Source organism: Pangasianodon hypophthalmus, chromosome 8 (assembly GCF_027358585.1).
Source record: "Pangasianodon hypophthalmus isolate fPanHyp1 chromosome 8, fPanHyp1.pri, whole genome shotgun sequence".
Taxonomy (NCBI): Eukaryota; Metazoa; Chordata; class Actinopteri; order Siluriformes; family Pangasiidae; genus Pangasianodon; species Pangasianodon hypophthalmus.
Genome location: NC_069717.1, coordinates 29,051,854 through 29,074,876, shown reverse-complemented (window position 1 = coordinate 29,074,876; position 23,023 = coordinate 29,051,854). Strand labels below are relative to the sequence as shown.

General features: G+C 41.1%; 4 protein-coding genes across 7 annotated transcripts; 1 reads left to right on the top strand and 3 right to left on the bottom strand.

The window, feature by feature from the left end:
• Positions 1-14: 14 nt before the first annotated feature.
• Positions 15-5,552, bottom strand: rsph14 (radial spoke head 14 homolog). 3 transcript variants are annotated; one of them, XM_034307015.2, is made up of 6 exons: positions 5,491-5,552; positions 4,183-4,402; positions 3,151-3,253; positions 2,691-3,035; positions 1,305-1,441; positions 15-1,079 (listed from the first exon to the last, which is right to left on the bottom strand). In XM_034307015.2, exons 2-6 carry the CDS (start codon positions 4,379-4,381, stop codon positions 841-843), a joined length of 1,023 nt encoding a protein of 340 aa, XP_034162906.2. In that variant the 5' UTR covers positions 4,382-4,402; positions 5,491-5,552; the 3' UTR covers positions 15-840. The 3 variants fall into 3 exon arrangements, with proteins under 3 accessions (XP_034162906.2, XP_034162908.2, XP_053092344.1); XM_034307017.2 differs by lacking the exon at positions 5,491-5,552 and adding an exon at positions 5,364-5,471; XM_053236369.1 differs by lacking the exon at positions 5,491-5,552 and having other exon boundaries at positions 4,183-5,299.
• A 481-nt stretch (positions 5,553-6,033) lies between these two features.
• LOC113546128 (dual specificity protein phosphatase 26) lies at positions 6,034-8,709 on the bottom strand. The gene is made up of 3 exons (XM_026945870.3): positions 8,374-8,709; positions 6,722-6,930; positions 6,034-6,616 (listed from the first exon to the last, which is right to left on the bottom strand). Exons 1-3 carry the CDS (start codon positions 8,535-8,537, stop codon positions 6,420-6,422), a joined length of 570 nt encoding a protein of 189 aa, XP_026801671.3. The 5' UTR covers positions 8,538-8,709; the 3' UTR covers positions 6,034-6,419.
• Positions 8,710-11,421: 2,712 nt separating this feature from the next.
• bag4 (BCL2 associated athanogene 4) lies at positions 11,422-17,856 on the bottom strand. 2 transcript variants are annotated; one of them, XM_034307008.2, is made up of 5 exons: positions 17,676-17,856; positions 16,497-16,616; positions 14,970-15,152; positions 14,665-14,889; positions 11,422-14,530 (listed from the first exon to the last, which is right to left on the bottom strand). In XM_034307008.2, exons 1-5 carry the CDS (start codon positions 17,754-17,756, stop codon positions 14,024-14,026), a joined length of 1,116 nt encoding a protein of 371 aa, XP_034162899.2. In that variant the 5' UTR covers positions 17,757-17,856; the 3' UTR covers positions 11,422-14,023. The 2 variants fall into 2 exon arrangements, with proteins under 2 accessions (XP_034162899.2, XP_034162898.2); XM_034307007.2 differs by having other exon boundaries at positions 16,497-16,619; positions 17,676-17,846.
• A 509-nt stretch (positions 17,857-18,365) lies between these two features.
• Positions 18,366-21,559, top strand: lsm1 (LSM1, U6 small nuclear RNA associated). The gene is made up of 4 exons (XM_026945828.3): positions 18,366-18,512; positions 19,291-19,359; positions 20,704-20,819; positions 20,930-21,559. The coding sequence occupies exons 1-4, from the start codon at positions 18,467-18,469 to the stop codon at positions 21,098-21,100; spliced, it is 402 nt and encodes a 133-aa protein (XP_026801629.1). The 5' UTR covers positions 18,366-18,466; the 3' UTR covers positions 21,101-21,559.
• Positions 21,560-23,023: the final 1,464 nt, after the last annotated feature.

The window sequence follows — 23,023 nt, the reverse complement described above, 5'->3', positions numbered from 1 at the left end:
GGGGGGGTGGATGGGGTTGGGGCGTGGCCTACGCTGAGGCGTTACTGAATATTCATGACGTATAGGCAGGCACGTAGGATGTTATGCTCTGTATGTTTATTATTACTTTTTTTTAATCTTATTTGTTGACTGGCACCCTTTATGAAGAATAAAAATAGATCTAAAAGTAATACTTCTATCTACTTTAATAAATATAATAATGCATTCTTAATGTTTTTCGTACTTATAAACTTCAAAAGAAGGACTAACGCCTCCTACACCTTTACCCTCATTAACAATGCCAGCACATATGAATAAACATGAGTATGCAAAATTGGGAACGCCCCCACGCCGGCCTGCGTCATGGCCACAGGGCCACACGAGTGTGATTTCAGTATCGATTTGTGTAAATTTTTCACTGATTTGTTCAACAACAAACAAACCTGTCGAAATATAATGTTACCATGACAACCAGGATTTTGTTCATCACTAATGCTAGCTAGCTTATGTACTATAGCTAGCTAGATTCTGCAGCTAAACGTTTCCAGCTTATTTTTCATAATGTAATAATTTGGATATTGGATGTGATTGGTCCAAAGGAAGGAGGAGGAGCTTATGGTGTGACATCACTAACCGAACTCATGTGTAGCCCCGCCCCTGAATCAACACAGAATTGTAATACAGAAATTTGCCCCAAAACAACAATCCTAGCTATTCAAAAGGAGTTAGCTTTAAGCAAACACACAGCAGAGAACAAAAAAAATGCTTGCTTTTGATCCATTATGTTAAATAGTTTAATTATTAATGCGTTTTTTGTTTTTTTTTTGTCTGTGTGCTCAAATTCGCTCCTTCCGCTCGCTCTCAGGGGGTCCAGGAGATGACCTGGATGGCGGTGGCTGCGGCTTTCTGGACGACGGAGGCGGGGTGGCTGAGTCGCGCCTCCAGCTGAGGCAGGTTGTGGATCAGTCGTGCTCGGCCGCTCGGGGCTTCGGCCAGACAAGTGAGCGCGCGGAGAGCGTTAGCACACGACGCGACGTCCTCGCTGTCCACCAAACACAGCAGAGGAGGAACGGCGCCGGCCTCCAGAGCCTGATATTTACCTACACGCAGAAAAAGAGTAAACAGTTAAACTCGAACGCAGAGAGGATGAAGAGGCGACGGAACGACTGTTTATAGCTGCTATAACATCACTGAGAACAGGAACTAGCTCCTTTCACAGAACATTAGATATAACTATAAACGGATGTAATGCTACAGTTACAGCAGAGGAGTGTGTGTGTGTGTGCGTGTGTGCGTGTGTGTGTGTGTGTGTGTGTGTGTGTGACCTCGGGTGATGACGGCGGTGTACATCAGGGCTCCGGCAGCGTTGGCTCTGACCTCCGAGTCGTCGTCAGAGAGCAGCTTCACCAACACGGGGACAACCTCCTCCTCACACACCCTCACCTTCCCCTCCGCAGGGACACTGACGGAGAGAAAAGAAAAAGAGAGAAAGAGAGAAAAAAGGAAGGAGTAAAAGAAACAGACAGGAGGTGTAGAGAGGAGTAAAAGAAAAAGTGTGAGAAAGAAAACAGTAAACAGAGAGACAAGGCAAAATGGAGGGGGTGAAAAAAGAAAGAGACGGACGAGAACAGGAAGAGGAGGAGAGGAAGGAAGGAAAAGAGGGAGACAGAAAAGCAAGAAAGAGGGAAAGTAGAAAGAGAGACAGGAAGAGAAATAGAGAGATGGAGAGAGAGAATTGGAGAGAGAGAAATAGAGAGAGAGAAATAGAGAGAGAGAGATGGACAGAGAGAGAAATGGGGAGAGAGAGAAATAGAGAGAGAGAGAGATGGAGATAGAGAGAAATGGAAAGAGAGAGAAATAGAGAGAAATAGAAAGAGTGAGATGGACAGAGAGAGAAATGGGGAGAGAGAGAAATAGAGAGAGAGAGAGATGGAGATAGAGAGAAATGGAAAGAGAGAGAAATAGAGAGAAATAGAAAGAGTGAGATGGAGATAGAGAGAAAGATGGAGATAGCGAGAAATGGAAAGAGAGAGAAATAGAGAAAGAGATAGAGATGGAGAGAGACAAAATAGAGAGAAAAAGAAATAGATGGAGAGAGAGAAATAGAGAAAGATAGGGAGAGAAAGGAAAGGGGAGGAAAAAATCAATAAAGAATGAAAATTTGAAAAAGAGAGAGAGAGAGAGAGAGAGAGGGTGAAATCAGGGTGTAACTCTATACAGTGTTATTAGAGGTGTAGTTGATATGATTAAAGGTGTGTGAGTGTGTGTGTGAGATTGTGTGTGTGTGTGTGTGTGTGTGAGATTGTGTGTGTGTGTGAGTGTGTGTGTGAGATTGTGTGCGTGTGAGTGTGTGTGTGAGTGTGTGTGTGTGTGTGTGAGTGTGTGTGTGAGATTGTGTGTGTGTGTGAGTGTGTGTGTGAGATTGTGTGTGTGTGTGTGAGTGTGTGTGTGAGATTGTGTGCGAGTGTGTGTGTGATAGGTGCAGCTCACCTGATGGCCGCCGTGGTGAAGACGGATTATAGAAGTTTCTAGTACATAAAGCTGTATTTACAGGTTTACGGGTATTAAGTGAGCTATAATTCGAGGTGTAAGTGTGTAATTAAAGGTGTGTGTGTGTGTGTGTGTGTGTGAGAGAGTGTGTGTGAGAGAGTGTGTGTGTGTGTGTGTGTGAGAGTGTGTGTGTGTGTGTGTGTGAGATAGGTGGAGCTCACCTGATGGCCATGGTGGCGGAGGAGGCGGCGCGGCGGATGTGTGTGGACGGGTGGTGCAGCTGCTCCTTCAGGACGGGCACGGCGTCGCTGGCCAGAGCGGGGAGAGCGTCCAGTCTCATGCAGCAGCTCAGCGTGGACAGGACGAGCTCCCTGATGTTCTCGCGCTCCACCGGGACCTTCATCACGAGCCTCGGCACCAGCCCCAGAGACACCATACGCACCACAGCTGCAGGAAACTCGGACAACATCTGTAACACGCGGTGCACGTTCTCACGGCAGGCGTCCTCCGGCTCGTCTAAAAGCTCTGACAGAGGCCCGAGCGCGTCGCACTGCAGAACGGCCTCTCTGCACACACACACACACACACACACACACACACACACACACACACACGGATGTCTCAAATAACCACTCAAACAGTTTCTAAATCATCTACGTAAGGTTTTTAAGATCGTCTCACCTCCCCACGCTGTGTGTGACCAGCTGATAAAGCACCTCAGTCGTTTTCGTCCTCACCACGCCGTCCTCATCCTTCAGCAACATCTTCAGTCTCTCTAAACAACCTGAACAACACGAGACGCCAGATATTAAAGATCCAGGTATTAAAGACTCGCATTATCTCGTTTTTATCTCAGTAACGTCATTAGTACCGATTATTTTACTACAGACTCGACCACTGGGGCGTTTAAAACTCAGCACTAACGTCTAGTCTTTTAATTATCGCTGCACTGAAGATTGAAGCAACAAAAACGCATAAAATTAAATTTTACCATAAAGTGTTTTATATAAATTCAATCCATACGTCATTATAATATATAATAATAATGTAATAAACATGTAATAAAACACTGTGTGTTGTTGCTGTGGTGGTGCGATGAAGTGGTGCGAGTCACTGTTATCATCCTGAAGTGGATTATTTTCCTATAACAGGACGTCCCCAGCTGTTTTTATTCCTCTTATACCACAGCGATTTGCTAACAATTACAAGTTTTATTTCTTAATGAATAACACACACTTTCTATCCATTTATAATTATATTTAATTTAACATGAGACGAGTTCTCACTTACATCATAGCAGCTTTATATAAACAGTCGTTCCCTCACCAGCATCTCTTTCTTTCTCTTTTATGAGGTTAATAAGACAAAAAAAAACGCAGCTTGTCATGTTACAGAGAAACCGCAAAAGAAGCGTAAACTCCTCTGTCCTGAAGATGTTACAGCTTTACCTTTGGCTGTTACAAAGCACTGACACTGGAGACTCCTTCCATGAATATTTAAAAAAAAACAAAACAGTGATTTATTTATCGTACACATCCCTGTGAATGAGCTGTTGCTATAGAAACAATAACGTATTAGTACAAGGGCATTAATATAAACCTGCACTACTGTCAGAGCTGCTGTTATAGAGAATTCATCAACACCTTCTGACCAATCAGAGTCCAGAATTCAGCAGCGCTGTGGTGTAATATAAAGGTGATGTAGTGTCAGTACCGTGATGCAGGGCCTCGTATGCCCGCTCCGGGTCGTGCAGCAGGTCACAGAGGGAACACAGCGCCCCCTGGCGGATTTTCCGCTCCTCAGCCTGCAGCTCTGTCATCAGCTTCGGGAGCGCGCGCTTACCGAACGCCACCGGAGCGCGAGACGGGTCAGTGAGCGGCGGCAAGCGCTCTGAAATCCGTGTACTGGCCATCAGGAACACTTTACATCAAACCTGATGAAGTGTGAGAAGGTTCAGTTGGACATTTTCTTCTCAAAAGAAGAAGTGTGTTCATAAAAGTAAAAAAAAAACAGGAATTAAGATTAGTATAGTTACAAATAACATTTCTGAATTCGTCTCACACTTCGGAAACCAAACCATTATCCATCCATCCATCCATTTTCTGTATCGCTTTTCCGACACAGGGTCACGGAGAGCCTGGAGACTTTCCCAGTGGACTCGGGGCACAAGACGGGGGACGCCCTAGACAGGGTGCTAACCCATCACAGGGCACAATCACACACACACTCACACACTACAGACAATTTAGAGATGCCAATCAGGTTACAGCGCATGTCTCTGGACTGGGGAGGAAACCGGAGTTCCCAGAGGAAACCCCTGAAGCACAGGGAGAACACGCAACCTCAGCGCACACAAGGCAGAGGCAAGATTCGAACCCTCACCCCCCAACCACTAACCCCTGGAAACCAAATCATTATATCAATTAGAATGAACTTTTAATTACATATCTAAGTATATATGCATAAATATAAGTATATAAGCATTAATATATATACATAAATGTAAAAGCTGGATTTAGAAACAGAGAGGAAAAGGGAGAGAGAAAGAAAATGGGGGCATGTGGCAAGGAAAAACTGAGAGAAAGAGAAAACAGAGACATAAAGAAGGATGGAAAGAGAGTAAAAGAGTGAGAGACACTAATTATCTTTAAATGATATTTTTTATAAGTAATTATTTTGCTGAAATGTTGAATGTGTGTAAGTAATCCACTGAATTTATTAGGATTAACTCCTAAAAGGTTGTAAGTAGACCTATAAAAGAAGGAACTGGAGACACAGAGGAGAAAGAAAGGAAGAAAGAGAGCTCTTTAAAGTATATCTTTATATTATTTATATACAAATACAGTTATAGGTGAAATACTGACATAAGGAAATTCAGATGTCACGTGACTTACAATTAACGCTAAAATCCACCCAAGAGCTTTTTGATTTTGTTCTGAAATCGCCTAAATGTACAGACAGCGATTTTATTATTATTATTATTATTATTATTATTATTAATAAAGTTTAATCTAATCTAACCTGTCGCATTCTCTGCTGTCCGGCACTTCCTGTTTATTCACCGTTGCTAGGTAACGACGCATCACGTCAGACTGCGTCACACATATATATCGGAAGTAAATATTAATTTCAGTTTTAAAAAAGCATGATAATTAATTTTTTTCGTGATGGATTGTTTAACATGAATTTATAGATTGTTTAAAATACGTTTTTTTTTTCCTGCCGTCGTCATGGAAACTACCCTTCCCATAAACACCTGCATGTTAGCATGTTAGCTCACCGTCACAGCCATAGTTTATAGTAGAATATCCTTATTGATATTCTGTTTTTACAAGCTTGAAATTAAACTTTTCTTTTTGTACGTGGGCAAAAATAATTTCCCCTTTTTTACATGTATATATATATATATATGATAAATCGTCGAATTTAGTTGCTAACTAGCTAGGTATAGGTGGTACAGGTGAAATTCCCGGATGAGACGGCGGCATCTGATTGGCTTAGACAACCGTTGTGTTTCTCTTCACGAGAAAATGGACGACAAAAAGAAGCAGACATAATGACAAATTTCAATAAGAAAATATTTAATGAGTTAAACACCATTTTTCAAATTATATATCAGGGAATCATCCGTGGGGAAAAGCACACTGTTGAGAAAAGAAAATTACCAAAAAAAAAAAAGCATGAATCAAACCCGCCATGTTTGCCTTTTTACCACAGAGCACTGCTTTACTGTCAATTAAATAACAATACATTATAAAATTGGCTGTTTATAAACATTATAAAATACAGCTCTTTATATCAGGGCCGACCCACATCTCTAAATAACCCTCCACCATCTCAGAAGCTAGATACAGTAACTAATGTACTATGTACGTTGCCAAACCACCATTATCTCATTCCCGCGAAGTCTCTCCTCAACAGTCAGGTGTCGGGAAGGCGTGGTCACGCACTCAGGATCTGTAGCCGTATAGTTTGATGTGCAGGTCGACGAGCTGTCGGAGGAAGCCCCGGTTGGGTATGATCCCTCTCCCTTGTTTAACCGTGTTGATGGCCTCCACCAGGGTCATGTTGTGCTTCAGCATCAGGTACGCCAGCACGATGGTGGCCGAGCGACTCACGCCCACGTGGCAGTGCACCAGGATTTTCCCTGCAGTGTGAAATGCACTCAATACATTAGCCTAAAGAAACAAACAAACATCACGGCTATAAAGCGCGGAACTTGTGGCCTTTAAGACGTTTGTGATGTCGTTACCTCCCGTCCTGAGCGCATTATGAATGAACTCTGCTCCTGTATTAAAGTTGACGCTCATGTCATAGGCAGGAGAGTCGTGAGCTTCGATGCCCAGATATGTGATTCCCATTCCGGAGTAAAAGTCGTCACCTCGCCTGGAGCTGTGAGCACAGTTCAGCACGTGAGTGAAGTTTTGCCTGCGAAGCCCGGCACGATTCTCTGCGAAACCCCTGTGGAGGAAGGAATGTGTTAAAATCATGGATATTGATTGGTCACAGCGGTTGTGTATTCATCCTGGATGATAATCGGCTAGCAGATATCACCTTGTAATAGTAGTTTCATCTGCAATTTATCTGTTTTAAATATTATACAAAAAACACCATAGGAGAAGGATATGAAATGAACTCTTCTCTCTCTTTTCACTTTTATGTAGATGATTCTCAGCTGTATCTTCCTTTAAAATCTCGAGATTCTCTGCAGCCTGTGTGGAGGAAATAAAATGCTGGATGTCATATAACTTCCTGCAGCTCAACAATGATAAAACTGAGGTAATTCTCTTTGGTCCCTCTAAAACCAGAAATTCTGTTGTTGGGAACTTAGAAAACCTCGCTCCATATGTCAAGTCTCATGCAAAAAATCTAGGTGTTATCTTTGACTCTGAGCTTTGTCTTGAAAAACAAATTAAACAGTTATTATCAAGTGAGAATTATCTCCAGACTTAAATCGTCACTTTCCTTTCACGATCTAGAAAATGTCATCACATCACATCACGCCTGGATTATTGTAATTCGTTATATATTGGTCTTCCTCAAACGTCTTTGGCACGGCTGCAGATGGTTCAGAATGCGGCGGCTAGGACTGTTAACCGGCACCAAAAAACACGATCCTATTTCACCAGTTTTAGCTTCCCTTCATTGGCTTCCTGTATTTTTTAGAATTCAGTTTAAGATTTTACTTATTGTTTTCAAAGCTCTTAATGGACAAGCCCCATCTTATGTTTCTGATCTTATTCATTTGCATTCAACACCCAGGTCCCTCAGGTCGGCTACTAAAGCTCTATTACATGTCCCTCGGTCTCGACTTAAATCGAAAGGAGACAGAGCCTTTGCAGTCGCTGCTCCACGTCTGTGGAATCAGTTGCCACGTGACATCAGGAGTGCCTCTTCTCTTTCTATTCTCAAGTCTAGACTTAAGACACATTTCTATTCTCTTGCTTTTCTGGGCTTTTAATTTATTGTGTACTGTTGTCATTGTTGATATTATTGTTTTATTATTATTATTGTTGTTGTTGTTTTTTTTTTATTCTGTTTTAGAATTTATTATATTGGTTTTGTTCAGCACTTTGGTCAGTGTAATGCTGAATTTAAATGTTATAAATAAAACTTACTTACTTACTAACTTATTTTGGATAAAACCTGAAAGTACTATGATCACAAAATGTGGTTTTATCATCACAATTCTTCTGATGTGTGATGCAGACTAATGTTTGTGCAGTTAGTGTAGCTAGCTGACTTCACGGCGACGACTGAAATGGTGCCATCTAGTGCTAAAGTCGTATTATGACAAAGTCTTTTGAATTGTTTGCACAACATTAGAACAATTGTGTATGTATCATATCACATCACAGCAATAAATGCATCCTTTTTTTCATCACAGATCTTCATGACACTTACATGTCTCCTATATAAAGTCTGGGCCAGACCTCATTAGCAGGACTGTTGATCGCTCTCCCGGAAAACAGGAGCTGCTCGACTCCCATCACTGCCATAACAGGCGAGGTGAAATCGATCTCTATTTTCGCAGAGCGTGAATCGTTATATTTGGACCTGTAGGACATTTGGAGCTGAACTTTGGTGATGAAATCTGAGAAGTTGATATTAATTATCCGAAGACTTGAGGACTCCGCGACTGAAAGTCACTTCATTGCTGTCAGTTTGAAGTTGTAGATCCACAGCGTTCACATGGCTGGTACACACTCCCGGGGAACCGGGTTATTTTAGGACTCGGCTCTAGAAGTTGGCTGGATGTCAGTAACGCTCAGACTGCAGCTTCGTACCAGATCATTTACACATACACACAGACTTACACACACGTCATAAATCTTCTCCATACTGTCTTATAGAAATGAAAAAGTGGGGGTTGTTCAGTTGTTGCTTGTTAAACAAACTGATATTTTGACATTTGACCACTCGCACCTCTAAATGTGGGGTTCAAGTTACACAGGCCAAACAATGTTTAGTCAGGGAAAACTTCAGGAAACACCATCAAACTTCAGAAACTGTTATTACTGTTAAACGAAGACTGGTACATCTGTTTACGTCTCTTCTGTCGAAGTCTATAACTGTTACCTCCCTTTCTGTCTACGTCTCGTCTCTCTACATCCATAACTGTTACGACTGTTACGTCTTTTCTGTCTACATCCATAACTGTTACAGCTGTTGTCTTTTCTTTCTACATCCATAACTGTTACGAGTGTTACATCTCATCTCTGTCTACATTCATAACTGTTACAGCTGTTACGTCTTTTTTCTGTCTACATCCATAACTGTTATGACTGTTACGTCTCGTCTCTCTACATCCATAACTGTTACAGCTGTTACGTCTTTTCAGTCTACATTCATAATTATTACGACTGTTACGTCTTTTCAGTCTACATTCATAATTATTACGACTGTTACGTCTTTTCTGTCTACATCCATAACTGTTACGAGTGTTACATCTCGTCTCTGTCTACATCCATAACTGTTACGAGTGTTACATCTCGTCTCTGTCTACATCCATAACTGTTACGACTGTTACGTCTCGTCTCTGTCTACATTCATAACTGTTACGACTGTTACGTCTTTTCTGTCTACATCCATAACTGTTACGAGTGTTACGTCTCATCTCTGTCTACATTCATAACTGTTACAGCTGTTACGTCTTTTTTCTGCCTACATCCATAACTGTTACGACTGTTACGTCTCGTCTCTCTACATCCATAACTGTTACAGCTGTTATGTCTTTTCAGTCTACATTCATAATTATTACGACTGTTACGTCTTTTCTGTCTACATCCATAACTGTTACGAGTGTTACATCTCGTCTCTGTCTACATCCATAACTGTTACGAGTGTTACATCTCGTCTCTGTCTACATTCATAACTGTTACGACTGTTACGTCTTTTCTGTCTACATCCATAACTGTTACAGCTGTTATGACTTTTCTTTCTACATCCATAACTGTTACGAGTGTTACATCTCGTCTCTGTCTACATTCATAACTGTTACAGCTGTTACGTCTTTTCTGTCTACATCCATAACTGTTACAGCTGTTATGACTTTTCTTTCTACATCCATAACTGTTACGAGTGTTACATCTCGTCTCTGTCTACATTCATAACTGTTACAGCTGTTACGTCTTTTTTCTGCCTACATCCATAACTGTTACGAGTGTTACGTCTCGTCTCTCTACATCCCTAACTGTTATGACTTTTCTGTCTACATCCATAACTGTTACGACTGTTACGTCTTTTATCTACTTCAGTAACTGTTACGGCTGTTGCATCTTTTTCTGTCTACGCCCGTAACTGTTACGTCCCTTTCTATCGGCATCTGCTGTATAACCGTTATGTTTCTTCTGTCTCTTTTCTACATCCATCACTGTTACATCTGTTACAGTGCCACTAGAAAGGTTGCGAACCCTTTACAATTTTCTGTATTTCTGCATAAATTTGATCTGAAATGTGATCAGATCTCCATCTAAGTCCCAAAACTAGATAAGGAGAACCCAATTATACCCAGAAACATTCTACAGAGTGTCCCAAAGGTTTCCATACAGAGGGGAAATTGATGATTTTTAGCAAAATGTCTTCCAATTTTTTTCATACTTAGTTAATATTACATATATTTTTTTCAGATAGGCTTTAAGAATGTCTTTGACAAAAGAAGAACGTATTGAAATCATTCTCATGGCTGGATCAGGAAGCTGTCGCAAGGTTGCGATGGACTTTAACAGGAAACACGGCGAGTTCATCACACACCACACTGTTACCAAACTTATTAACAAATTCAGAAAGACAGGAAGTGTTGCAGACCAACGGAGAAGTGAACGTCCACCAACATCCACTGATGAAAACACAACCGACGTGCTGCTGGCAAACACAGACCCCTGCGTGTGGAGACTTTTGGGACACTCGGTATCTAAAGAGAACCCAATTAAACAAATGACACAAAAGCATTATAGTTTTTTCTTTTATTTACTGAGCAAAATGATCCAACATTAAAGAGCTTTTTTGGAAAAAGTACATGAACCTTTGCTTAGAACTTCAACCGAACGTTTCTGGTAACTGGTGATCAATCGTGCATGACGATTTTGGAGGAATTTCTCCTTACAAACCTGCTTCAACTCAGAGATGATGGACGGCTTCTTTACAGGAACCGAGACTTCAATTACCTTCAGAGAAGATATTTAACGCTGGATAATTTTGCTCAAATGTAAAAACTATAAAGTTTTTGAGTCATTTGTTTAACTGGGTTCTCGTTATCTAGTTTTAGGACTTAAATGAAAGATCTGATCACGTTCCAGGTCAAATTTCTGATACAGAAAATTGTAAAGGGTTCGCAAACATTCTAGCAGCACCGTACGTCTGTTCTGTCAACGTTCATAAATACTACGTCTCTTGTCTACGTCCGTAACCCATAAATTTCAAAATAAAAAACAAAAACCACCACAACACCAGTTATTTAGGACTCTTATTGTTTAATGTAAGCTGTTTGTTCTCGTCAGAGCCGGTGGCCTCGTCTCGTGTTCAAATCCATGCACTTACGGTCCAGATCTCAGCAAGCACGTTTTTGGTCCTGTTTTCAGTGTGTGTGTTCTCTATGTACAAGTTACGTACAAATATACTCTTTTAGTGTAAAGATTGTGTAATGTACAGTTTCAGGGTTTATAGAATGAGGTTTTACAGAGTTACAGAAGGAAAGAGGACTCGTACACCAAAAAAAAAAAAAAAAAAAAAAATCAGACTGGGTGACATGCAGAGCTCGATAGATTCAACACCTTTAACTTGTTATTGTTTTTTTTTTTTTTTTCTTAATCGGATATGAAAAGCACCTGCCGATGATATGGCACAGTTTTCGTCCTTTATAACTGGAGGAAGACCTGCTGAAGGGTCCGTGGTCAAAGTACGATGCCCGGAGTCGGTACAAAATACTGAGATATTCAACACACACACCATGTTGTTTCTGTGTTCCAGGCAGCGTTAACGTGCCCGAGATGAAGTGCGTCCCAGTCAGAAGGCGGCACGAGGAAAGCCGTCTTCTAAGTTTCCTACATTTTTTTTTTTTTTTTATTAAGAAGTTTGATGTGAGTCCTTCTCCTTCTCAGAGAAGACAATCCTATAATTCTGTTCACCAGACAAGAGAAACATGAAAATTGGAGGGAAAAAAAAAAACAAAACATGGCGGACACGACTATCAGTCCGACTGAGAAATAAGTTTATAAAGATTTCCGTTGAGCGCGTGGAAAGACGTGGAGAAGGCGTCCGTGTCAGATTTCTGCTGCTGTGGTCGTATCACAGGACGTCGAACTTGATAGAGACCGAAAGCAGGACGTAAAGAACCGCGATTGGTCCAAAACAGACCAATGACAACGTCTCTTCGTGACAGCGGCCCGATACGGACGTCCACGGGCCCGTCGGCGCTCACCGGTCGCCTGTCAAGCTTCATTTACTTTTTTAAACTATACACACAAAGACTAATATTTTAAATATGACATGGTGACAAGATTGTAATAAACCTTTAGTTATCGTGATATGACAATATAACAACATCGGCACACGCCTGAAAGTGACTTTGGTGCAAAGTATTAAACGTAGCGGCATTAATTTCCTTTTTTTTTCTTTCTTTTTTTAAAGGAAGGATGATTGTTCTTCCTTGTCGATGCCCCCTTTTTCTTTTAGATAATTTAAATACAAATTTATACTTTTTTTTTTCTTTTTTTTTTTAAAAAAAGGACTCATTTGTAAACATGCGAGACCTTTAGATTAGACAGGATACTGGCTTTAGATTAGACTTCAGATTCACACATCAAGAGAGGAAAAAAACAAACAAACAAACAAACAAAAACGAAAACGTGAAAGTTGTGTAAACCTTTTGTGAAAAGGCGAGCGAGTATTGCTTATACGCCGATCCTACGTTTCAATACCGTGTTTAACGTTGCCTTGACGACTTCCCCAAAATTCTTACATCAGACTCGCTAAGAAACGTTTAGCGTCGAGCCAATGTTAATCTCGTATTTTTATCGTAAGCAGAGGCTTAGGGTTAGCGTCGGGAAACTTATTAATACGTACGTTCGTGATATGATATTATAGTCACTGCGAAATGAACCACGGAGCATCGGATACTTTGTGCAGAAAGGGGCGGAGCCAACAAACGGTTTGAAATATTCAAAATGGCCGACGCACTGAGCGAGAACTTCACGAGATCATAACTTTAGGGCGAATTTATTTTAGCGTTCGATTCAAGTGCACAGTGTTTCGTGTAAGAATGATAGCTGATGGTTCATGATTTGAGATGGAGTTATTTTAGCTTCGGTGACAAAATGGAGGCGTTTCGTCAAAAAGAACGCAATCCGAACAAATAACATCAGGTGGCGTAGTTAAAGTATTAAAACACTAAATTATTTATTGCTTTACACATAAACAGCTTCGTCCGCTGCTGAATTCACTGCTGTTGACCACGAAACTCAGTCAAGATGGCGGCAGACGTTCAGCCAATGGGGAAGCGGTGACAGGAAGTCGACGAGGCTGCGTTAAAAACGGTAACGAAACGAGTCGAAAGACTAACAAGCGAACGTACGGCGTACGGCGAGCGAACAGCGCGGCTGCTGAACGAAACGGGTTCGGGTTTAATCCTTCAGAACTCAGTCTGTAAGATCGTGCAGACGGTTAGCGCTGAAGCCCAGCGTGCAGGAGAGAGGCGTTATTAACGAGGAACAGGAAGTGAGCGAGGATTAACAGCAGACGCGGAATCAGAAGCGAGCGATTGGATGGCAGTGTGCGTGCTGATGGAACGATATGTTTCAGCATCTGCGAAGGAGCAAAAAAGATCTGCGAAATATACTCATGATGTTCTGGAGGTGGTCTGGATCTTCTGAATGTTACGGACGCGAGCGTAACTTCACGTGTGAAACAGAATAATTAACACAAACGAACGTCTGCAGAGAAGCAGCGTTTCCATTTCACGTGCGCTCGATCGTCAAAACACACACACACACACACACACACACACACACGTACAGAGATACAGATACGAGTGAAATCAGTGCCGCTGATCTTCCTCTTAGAAGGCCTTGTTCTCCAGACGGTCCAGAATGGCCTGGATCTTCTGCACGGCCTCTTTGCGAGCCGAGCGCACGGCGTCCTGGCCGTTGGTCTCCACCGAGTCCAGGACCAGCAGCTCTTTGGTGAGCAGCTCCTCCAGACAGCGGTAGCTCTTGTCCGTCTTTTTGCCCACGAACTCGTCCACGTCTTCCTGCAGCAGATGGACCCTGGCCAGAACCTCCTGCACCCGAGCCAGGCCCGGGTTCTCGCTGCTCGGAGGCTGCGGCGCAGACGGAGGAGGAGGAGGAGGAGGGTCTCTCTGCTGATGCTGCTGATGCTGCTGATGCTGCGGCGCCGGTTTGGGCTGGTTTCCGCCTCCGGATGACGTTTTGCTGTAGATCTGAGGCGGGGCGCTGAACTCCACGGGTTTGTTTGGAGCCGGGTTGGGGGCGGAGTTGGAGTTCGGCGTGCTGGGTCGAGGTTTGGGTTGGTTCCGGTTGTTCAGGTGACCTGGATACGGTGGTTCCTGAGAAGAGAGAAATAAAAAAAAATAATATAAAAAAAAAAAAAAAAAAAAAAAAAAGAAAGAAGGAAACTCGTGGTGGTTTACACTAGACGCGGTATACGTGTGTTTGTTTGTTTGTTTGTTTGTTTGTTTACCTTGTGCTTAATGTGATCGTACGGAGGCGGAGCGGGCCCGTGCCAGGGCGGAGGGTGCGGAGGGCGTGTGTGGTTGGGGTAGTGCGCTTGGGGTCCGTATCCCGCTGAATGAGGCCAGGGCTCCGGCTGAGGGCGGGAGGGTACAGGCTGCTGGGGGGGGTAGGGGGCATTAGGGGGGCAGCCGTCTGCGTAAGGCGGGTACGAGCTCGGGGGAAATCCAGGAGCCTGAAGATAAGATAGAAAATAAATCCAAAGCACAGCAAGCAGAGCAAGAGCTGGAACATCAGTGTTGGGATCTGACTCACCCCTTGGCAGTGAGGAACGGGGTACGGAGGCTGAGGAGAGCTGGCCGGGGTTCGGTCCTGACTGTGGTACTGCGGCTGTCTGGGAGGGATCTGCTCGCTGCAGTAGAACGGATTGGACGGGTGAAGCACGTTCAGCGGGTACTGACCCGGGTTGTACACTCCGTTCGGATACGCCGGCATTGCCTGCAAGAGCGCGCAGTTAGTCGTCCGTCCGCTAAACCTACAGTCAAGAGTCTAGCTGTAGTAGATAGTGCTGGGATCTGAACTTACAACCTAACGGTCTTTAAAACCTTTCAGAAGCTGCGGTCGAGATCGTGAGCTTTATTCCTCGACTCCTTCGGAGGACGACTCGGAAATCGATCAACGTCCGCCATCTTTAAAGAAGCAGCCTTTCTTAAAACGCTAGGAGGATGTTGGAATCGAGAAACGCTTCGTTACGCTTAATTCGTTTTTATTTTGGCGTGTGACGCAAGTCTACGGTGTAAACACTTATCCTCTCACAAAGAAACAAATTACAAGCATGAAGGAAAGTCGATTAATGGGAGTCAAGTGAGGAGGAGGAAGTGGAGGAAGAAGAGGAGGAACAGGAAGAGGAGGAAGAAGAAGAGGAGGAAGAAGAGCAGGAAGAAGAGCAGGAAGAAGAGGAAGAGGAGGAGGAGGAAGAAGAGGAAGAAGATGAGGAGGAGGAGGAGGAGGAAGAAGAGGAAGAGGAGGAGGAGGAAGAAGAGGAAGAAGATGAGGAGGAGGAGGAGGAGGAAGAGCAGGAAGAAGAGGAAGAGGAGGAGGAGGAAGAAGAGGAAGAAGAAGAGGAAGAGGAGGAGGAGGAGGAGGAGGAAGAAGAAGAGGAGGAAGAAGAGGAAGAAGAGGAAGAGGAGCTGGAGGAAGAAGAGGAAGAAGAAGAGGAGGAGGAAGAGGAGGAAGAAGAGGAAGAGGAGGAGGAAGAAGGAGAGGAGGAGGAAGAAGAGGAGGAAGAGGAAGCGGATCAGGAAGAGGAGGAGGAAGAGGAAGAGGAGGAGGAAAAGGAGGAAGAGGAAGCGGATCAGGAAGAGGAGGAAAAGGAAGAAGAAGAGGAGGAAAAAAAGGAACAGGAAGAGGAAGAAGAGGAGGAAGAGGAAGAAGAGGAACGGTAAGAAGAGGAGGAAGAAGAGGAGGAAGAGGAGGAAAAAAAGGAACAGGAAGAGGAAGAAGAGGAAGAGGAAGAAGAGGAGGAAGAGGAAGAAGAGGAACGGGAAGAAGAGGAGGAAGAGGAGGATCTTCTATCAGCCTGATCAATACGTAAAGTCAGTAAAGTCGCTTTAAAATGATGCTTCAGTGAGCTAGAAGGTCTCGTTTGGAAATTCCCGGTTCTTTTCCTTACATCCTTCATCCGCTGATTCAAAGGAAGGCGGAGTTTAGACGTGAGGAAAGGAAATTAAAGAAACGAGAAGCTCCTGTCTGAAAGCTACACGGTACTGAAGCGCGATACCGAGGCGCGCCGTGACCTCTGACCTCTCCTTACGAAAACAATAATCAGATGTTTTTCAGTACCTGTGGATTGTACGGCGCTTGTCCGTTGATCTCGGGTCCGGACGGGTAGGCGGTGCTGTACGGCCCGGCCGGAGGAGGGTACCAGTAGTTGGGCGGATACCCGCAATACGGAGTCGAATCCTGCTGTCAGACACGGACACGTTCACTTATCTGAAAAGTGTCTCTTATGGAATCTGCTGCTTTCTTTACTGACATACAAACATTTTTCTGTAACTTTCATTTTGTGCTGGAAAACTAATGTTTGGAATCTAAAATGGTTTTGTACTGAATCAATAATGTAGAAGCCAGAAAATAAACATCTATAACAAAGTTTGTACTAAAAAACAAAACAAAACAGGGTGCCAAGACTTTTGCACAGTACTGTACGTTACACTGGACATACGGGTTTTTCCACTTTAAATGTATAATTACTTATAATTTACTTATAGTGCAACTTTCAATAGAAAAGAAACACCACAGATTCAGGACTTTAAATCTTATTAATTATATAAAATCATATCCAAATCATTCATTAGTATCTAAACATGCACTTTAATGTCATATTTATTAAATAAGACATTATATAAAGTGTCAAAATAAATCTCTATTCATTCCTTTATCCATTGTGATTAATCATAATCCTAAAATGGGTTTATAGCATCATAATTTAATTCATTAATACGGATAATAAATAAATAAACAAATAAACAAACATGAACACTCTAGGCTGATTAAACACCTGTGTTTGTTTACAGTTCAGAAATGTTCAGACGCTTTTGCTAATTAGTTTAACTTATAAATATTCTCAGAAATGATGTTTAGATAAAAGGTAACACTGTTTTTTAAATATTATTAAATATTAAAAAGGGTTAAAGTGTGAATAATTCTGCTAAAGGCTAGTCAGGTTAAGCTAACTGCTGTGTAACCTCTAAACACTTTCGTATTCTGTGTGTGTTAGCTTCACAAATAAACAAATAAACTGAATTATTTTCATTTACATCAGTGAATCTGTTTACACTGACATGTTTACAACTCTCAGCTTGTTTACAAAAGCATTCTGGGTTTATTCAATGAACCTAAATTTGTTGCCATAGTGACCAGAAGAAAAGTTAGCACGCGCGGATTAGCTGATATAAAACTGTGAGCCGGGTTAGCTTTTTCAGCTCGCTAACAGAAATAAAACAATAAATAAATAAATACCATCGCGTTATTCCAGCTGTGTCCGTTTTTTATCGAGGTATAACCGTCTGATCTAGGGTCTGATCGCGTTTCCTGATTCATGAGCCATCCAGGTGAATCGTCCAAAGCTAAAGCTAAAGCCGTCTCTCATTTTTTTTTCCCATCCACTTTCCGACATGTCCCGTCTTCTCCGCTTGGATTGGCTAATCCTTCACGCGAGCGGTGAATCCACCAATAGCATACAAGTATCGGCTTAATAACCAGCCAATCATTTTAAGGAGGCGGGACTTCGTTCGGAATTCGTGTGGGAAAAACACCGCAACATTTTTAAATGATTTAAAATCCTACTAAAAATATTTCGGCTTTCTGTAAGGGTTATAGAATGGTAAATTAGGGTTTATAAATCTTTAAAAAATATTTTATTTATGTCCAGATAAGCTGTGCTCGAAGCCGTTTTCTGACTCAGACGGCTACCTCATCTCAACTAACCAATCAGAATCAGCAATTCAATGACGCCATATGACGTAAAGGGAAACGAACTGGGAAAAAATAATTTTGATAAAATATTGCTTTTATTACTCGGTGTCATATTTGTTTTTTTAGGAATTTATTTCCTCAATCAAAATTAAATTTAGATAAAAATTCCGCGAACATATAAATTAACGATATATTTTTTTCCACTATAAAGCGGCAGAACGAACCGGAAGCACTTTGATCTGCGTCACATCCTGTGAAACAAGGCTACATGTTTCAAATGGTTCATGACTTGATAGTTTTATTCCGTAAAAAAACTCAGCAAATGTGATTTAAAAATGAATTACATGCCGGGGACAGCCAGCCTCATTGAGGACATCGACAGTAGGTTCATCTCTTTATTTTTATTATTTTATTTTTTAACATCAAAGATGCAGCCGGCCTTGTGTTTACACTCGTGTGTGTGTGTGTGTGTGTGTGTGTGAGAGAGAGAGACAGACAGAAAGCTTGTAACAGAATTAAAGCTGTTGTTACTGTATTCATTACATTAATTATGTTAATTTATGTTAATGAGCGTTTTTTTTATTGCTTAAATATAATCCTGTGCAAATGTCAGCGATGGTAGAGAATGCAAAAAAGAAAAAAGTGAAAGTATGAATCAAATCCACCATACTGACATAACATCTCAGGTAAATCTGTAAAGAAACCCCCAAAACAAAAAACCCAACCTAGTAGTCCTCTTATGACTGGCGGAAATGACGTCACAGTTGCTCTAATGAATCAGTACAGAGTGCATGTACAGTATAGCTTCAGTTTCACTGAACAGTTAAAACAGTTACAGGTACAAATGGATGTGTCTTTACTTCCCTCGGCGGACAGCCGCATGACACGCTGTTACAGGAAATGAATCAACACCTTTCCGACCAATCAGAAGCCAGAATTCAACAGTAGTGCATTGTATTACTGTTAGTGTTAGTATTACTATGTTGGGGGTGGGGTGTCAATACATTGTGCAGCGTGATAGATGGAGATAGATGGAGAACACGGCACTTATAACGTGACCTAGATGTGAGATGATAAGCTCATGATTCGGTGTCGTATCTGCTGTTTCCTGCTCTAAAAACCTCTTTAATGTGAGTGAAGGATTTCTTTTCTGTTCCAGAGAAGCACCTCGTTCTGCTGAGAGACGGGAGAACGCTGATCGGGATCCTCAGGAGCATAGATCAGTTCGGTATGAACTCTACGGTGTAAACACGCAGTCAAAATGGCTCCTCCTGATTGGCTCAGTCAGGTGACCAATCACGACTAAGCTGATGTTACGTAAGATACGGTTAAGATTTTAAACGTTATTAGCCGCCTGAGACCGAGAGTCAATTACGATCAGCTAGAATGCGATCCACGTTTGTTTGTTTGTTTGTTTGTTTACCTTTTTACTTACTTACTTACTAAATTATGTTAAATGTATGTTAATAATTAAACAGTCTTACCCAAACACACGTAAATAATTTCTCTCACTAAGTGTTTACTTTTCCCGAAGTCTAATTTCTGTTTATTATTGTCGTTATAAAGCAAGAACAGATCCACTTTAAAGGAAATCTTTAAACCTGTTGCTTTTCATTAGTGACATGAGGACAACACGCTACACTGAAAAGCAAAACCTTCATAGCATCGCTTTATCACTTCAGTGAAAATGATCAGGAGGAGAATTAAGAATTAAACGTAACAGTAGTGAATGTAATTTTTTTTTTTTTTTTATCAGAGTGCTTTTCATGGTCATCACTACGTCGCAGTCGTGCTACACTGAAAAGTAAAACCTTCACAGCATCGCTTTATCACTTCAGTGAAAACTCTCAGGAGGAGATTGCGGTTTTAAGAATTAAACATTAACATAGTGAATGTAATTTTTTTTTATTTGAGTGCATTTCACAGTCATCACTGCGTTGCAGTCGTGCTACACTGAAAAGCAAAACTTTCAGAGCATTACTTTAGTGAAAACACTCAGCAGGAGAATTAAGAATTAAATGTAAAAGCAATGATTGTGATTTTTTTTTTTTTTTGGAGTGCATTTCACTGTCATCACTGCGTTGCCGTCGTGCTACACTGAAAAGCAAAACCTTCACAGCATCGCTTTATCACTTCAGTGAAAACACTCAGCAGGAGATAGCATTTTTAAGAATTAAACGTAAAAGTAATGATTGTGATTTTTTTATCAGAGTGTATTTCGCTGTCATCACTGCGTCGCAGTCGTGCTACACTGAAATGTAATCGTTGTTGTAATTGGAAAAGGTCCTGAAAGTGTTCCAGGAGACGTTGCTGTTCATCTCAAGGATTTAAGGATTAGTGTGTCTGATTGGTTTATTTACTCAAACTCATTGCACTGAACTCAGAATTCTTACTTAAAAAATTAAATAAAATAAAAGTGTTAATATGGCGAAGAAAATACGCATCAGATCAGAGTTACGCGATCAGATTTCTTAAAGACGCGCCCGAGGAGGAAGCCAGTGTTGATCATTTCTGCTGTGAGGAAACACGTTATTTTTGCGTACTGAGCTGCTTGTTGTCGACTCTCCAACAGCCAACCTGGTTCTGCACCAAACGGTGGAGCGGATCCACGTGGGTAAAAAGTTCGGAGACATCCCTCGAGGGATCTTCGTGGTCCGAGGAGAAAATGTGGTCCTGCTGGGAGAAGTCGTGAGTACAAGGCTGTGTGTTCGTCCAAACCGGAGACTTGGGTTATTTATCAGCGACGTGGAATGTTGTGTGGATTTGATTTGCTGATTGAATTGTTGCTTTAACGTTAGGATCTGGATAAAGACTGCGATCAGATCCTGCAGAGAGTCTCCATCGAGGAGATCCTGGAGGAGCAGCGGGTGGAGCAGCAGGCCAAGCAGGAGTCGGAGCGGCTGAAGCTGCAGGCGGTGAAGGAGCGAGGATTATCCATCCCCAAAGCGGACACGCTCGACGACTTCTGAAAGATTACGTGTGTATGTTTCAGTTTCAGCACGTTTACGTTCAGGAGGGACGAGACGTACGTCACGTTTAAAACGTTCACTACACAAACGTGACTTTTTTTTTTTTTTCTTTTTTCTTTTTAATGAGAGATTGCATCACAAAAATGAGATGTGATGACTTTATTTTGTTTGTTTGTTTGTTTGTTTTTTTCTTTTTAAAGCAGTCGCTCTGAATCGACTGTAGCCGTCCGCCATCTTTAATTTCCCTTTTATGGAAATGGAAATGGATGATGGACAAAAAAAAAATCTGAAGCACTTCAGCCTGCTGGCTTTTAGTTTCTACGTAACGAAAGAATAATAACGAAACCTTAAACTCAGTGTTTTGTTGTTGTTTGTGGGTTTTTTTTGGTATGTTGTGTAAAATCACGCTGTACAACAATGAGGATATTTTCGTTCCATTAAAACCTGTTTTGTAAGGAACAGACGTCTGGGTCTGGTTTATTGAGAAGAGGATTAAAGCGTCCGTTCGTTTCCTTTCTAAACAATCAGTCACGTGTTTGAAGCGATGAATCTGCTATGATAGTAAACGTCTAATAATAATAATAATAATAATAATAATAATAATAATAATAATAATAATAATCCTTTCAGTTCTCTAATCTCACTCTTTCACTTCCTCTCTCTCTACGTTCAGTTCCCTTTCACATGATTCTACGATAGCAATGCCTTTTAGCTTTTATAACAATTAAAAATTAAACACTTTTTAAAAATCTTTCTCTACATTGAATCTAAGAAAATGTGTATTTAACTATTCCAAAAAAAACGTATTGACGCCTCGGGCAGGTATTTCATTAGGGGGCCAAGCACCAAAGGCGTCTATGCTCCGTATTGGAACTGTATTCTTTTTTTCGTTTTCTTATTTTTATTATTATTTTTTATATATAATTTAAATGAGTAACAGTGTTGAGTTTTTATTTATTTATTTATTTTTAAATAAGCAAGAGAATAAGTAAAAAGTGCTTAACTAGTATCCATGCTAATGGTATAAGGATGTTAAGGACATTATGAGTTGCTTTAAAAAAAAAAATTATATAAATTTACTTTCAATCTATAGTTTGAAGGTTGTAGTCATCAGTCAAAATCACAATCTCGAATTAAAATTAAAATAAAGGAAAAAAGAGAATGAGAGAATTGACTTTTCTTCTTCGTGTGATCTTCAGAAAATTCAAATGATGCAACTTCCTGTTCCTTGTGGAACGTTCCAGATATTTTATAGGGGTGACGGCGTTCCAGTAACAGGATTAAGTGAATGAAATAAAATGTAAATTAAAAAAAAATAATAATAATCTCTAATGGAAAGAACGTGAGGTGTTCAATGGATTTACATATTAATCTAAACGTATGATTTTTAACAAAAAAAAGTACTTTTAATGACTATATTTGAAAGTAAAGAGGAGTTGTGGTGTGTGTTGGAGTTTTAAATTCAGCAACTTTTGTAGGTTTTATTAACATTTTATCTGAAACATGAACAGAGGATGTTGAAAAAGAAACTTTACCTGTGTTTAAAATCTCTTATTTTTACTTTACATACAGATTCATAAATGAAATATCAGTGGGACGTAATTTTAGTACCGCAGTTGATTTTAGATTTCGCCTTTTGGTGAAGGAAAATTCCAAATTTTAAATCCTAAAAGTCTAAAACAAATATATTTTATACAACAGTGTGTGTAAATTAAATTATATATTTAGCTTATAATTTTTTTTATGCTACCATTCTCTTTTGTGTTGAATTTGACTTTTCATCAGTGTGTTGCAGGAGTTCCACACTGAAATGCAATCACTGTCCAATCACAGCTCGAAGCCATATTAGGGGGCGTGGCTAAAGTCGGAGAACGGAAAAGAAATGTGTTATAAAGATGGAAAAGTACAGTTTTTGTCTTTGGT

Coding starts and splice junctions, on each gene's coding strand:
- LOC113546128 (XM_026945870.3), bottom strand. CDS start 8,537: ATGTCCTACAGGTCCAAATATAACGATTCACGCTCTGCGAAAATAGAG. Junction 6,931..8,373: donor AGACTTTATATAGGAGACAT/GTAAGTGTCATG, acceptor CTTCCTCCACAG/GGGTTTCGCAGAGAATCGTG. Junction 6,617..6,721: donor TAATGCGCTCAGGACGGGAG/GTAACGACATCA, acceptor TTCACACTGCAG/GGAAAATCCTGGTGCACTGC.
- rsph14 (XM_034307015.2), bottom strand. CDS start 4,381: ATGGCCAGTACACGGATTTCAGAGCGCTTGCCGCCGCTCACTGACCCG. Junction 3,254..4,182: donor ATACGAGGCCCTGCATCACG/GTACTGACACTA, acceptor CGTGTTGTTCAG/GTTGTTTAGAGAGACTGAAG. Junction 1,080..1,304: donor CACCGCCGTCATCACCCGAG/GTCACACACACA, acceptor TTCTGCGTGTAG/GTAAATATCAGGCTCTGGAG.
- lsm1 (XM_026945828.3), top strand. CDS start 18,467: ATGAATTACATGCCGGGGACAGCCAGCCTCATTGAGGACATCGACA. Junction 18,513..19,290: donor CCTCATTGAGGACATCGACA/GTAGGTTCATCT, acceptor TTTCTGTTCCAG/AGAAGCACCTCGTTCTGCTG. Junction 20,820..20,929: donor TGGTCCTGCTGGGAGAAGTC/GTGAGTACAAGG, acceptor CTTTAACGTTAG/GATCTGGATAAAGACTGCGA.
- bag4 (XM_034307007.2), bottom strand. CDS start 17,756: ATGAATCAGGAAACGCGATCAGACCCTAGATCAGACGGTTATACCTCG. Junction 16,620..17,675: donor ACAGCTGGAATAACGCGATG/GTATTTATTTAT, acceptor CGTGTCTGACAG/CAGGATTCGACTCCGTATTG. Junction 14,531..14,664: donor ACGATCACATTAAGCACAAG/GTAAACAAACAA, acceptor CTCTCTTCTCAG/GAACCACCGTATCCAGGTCA.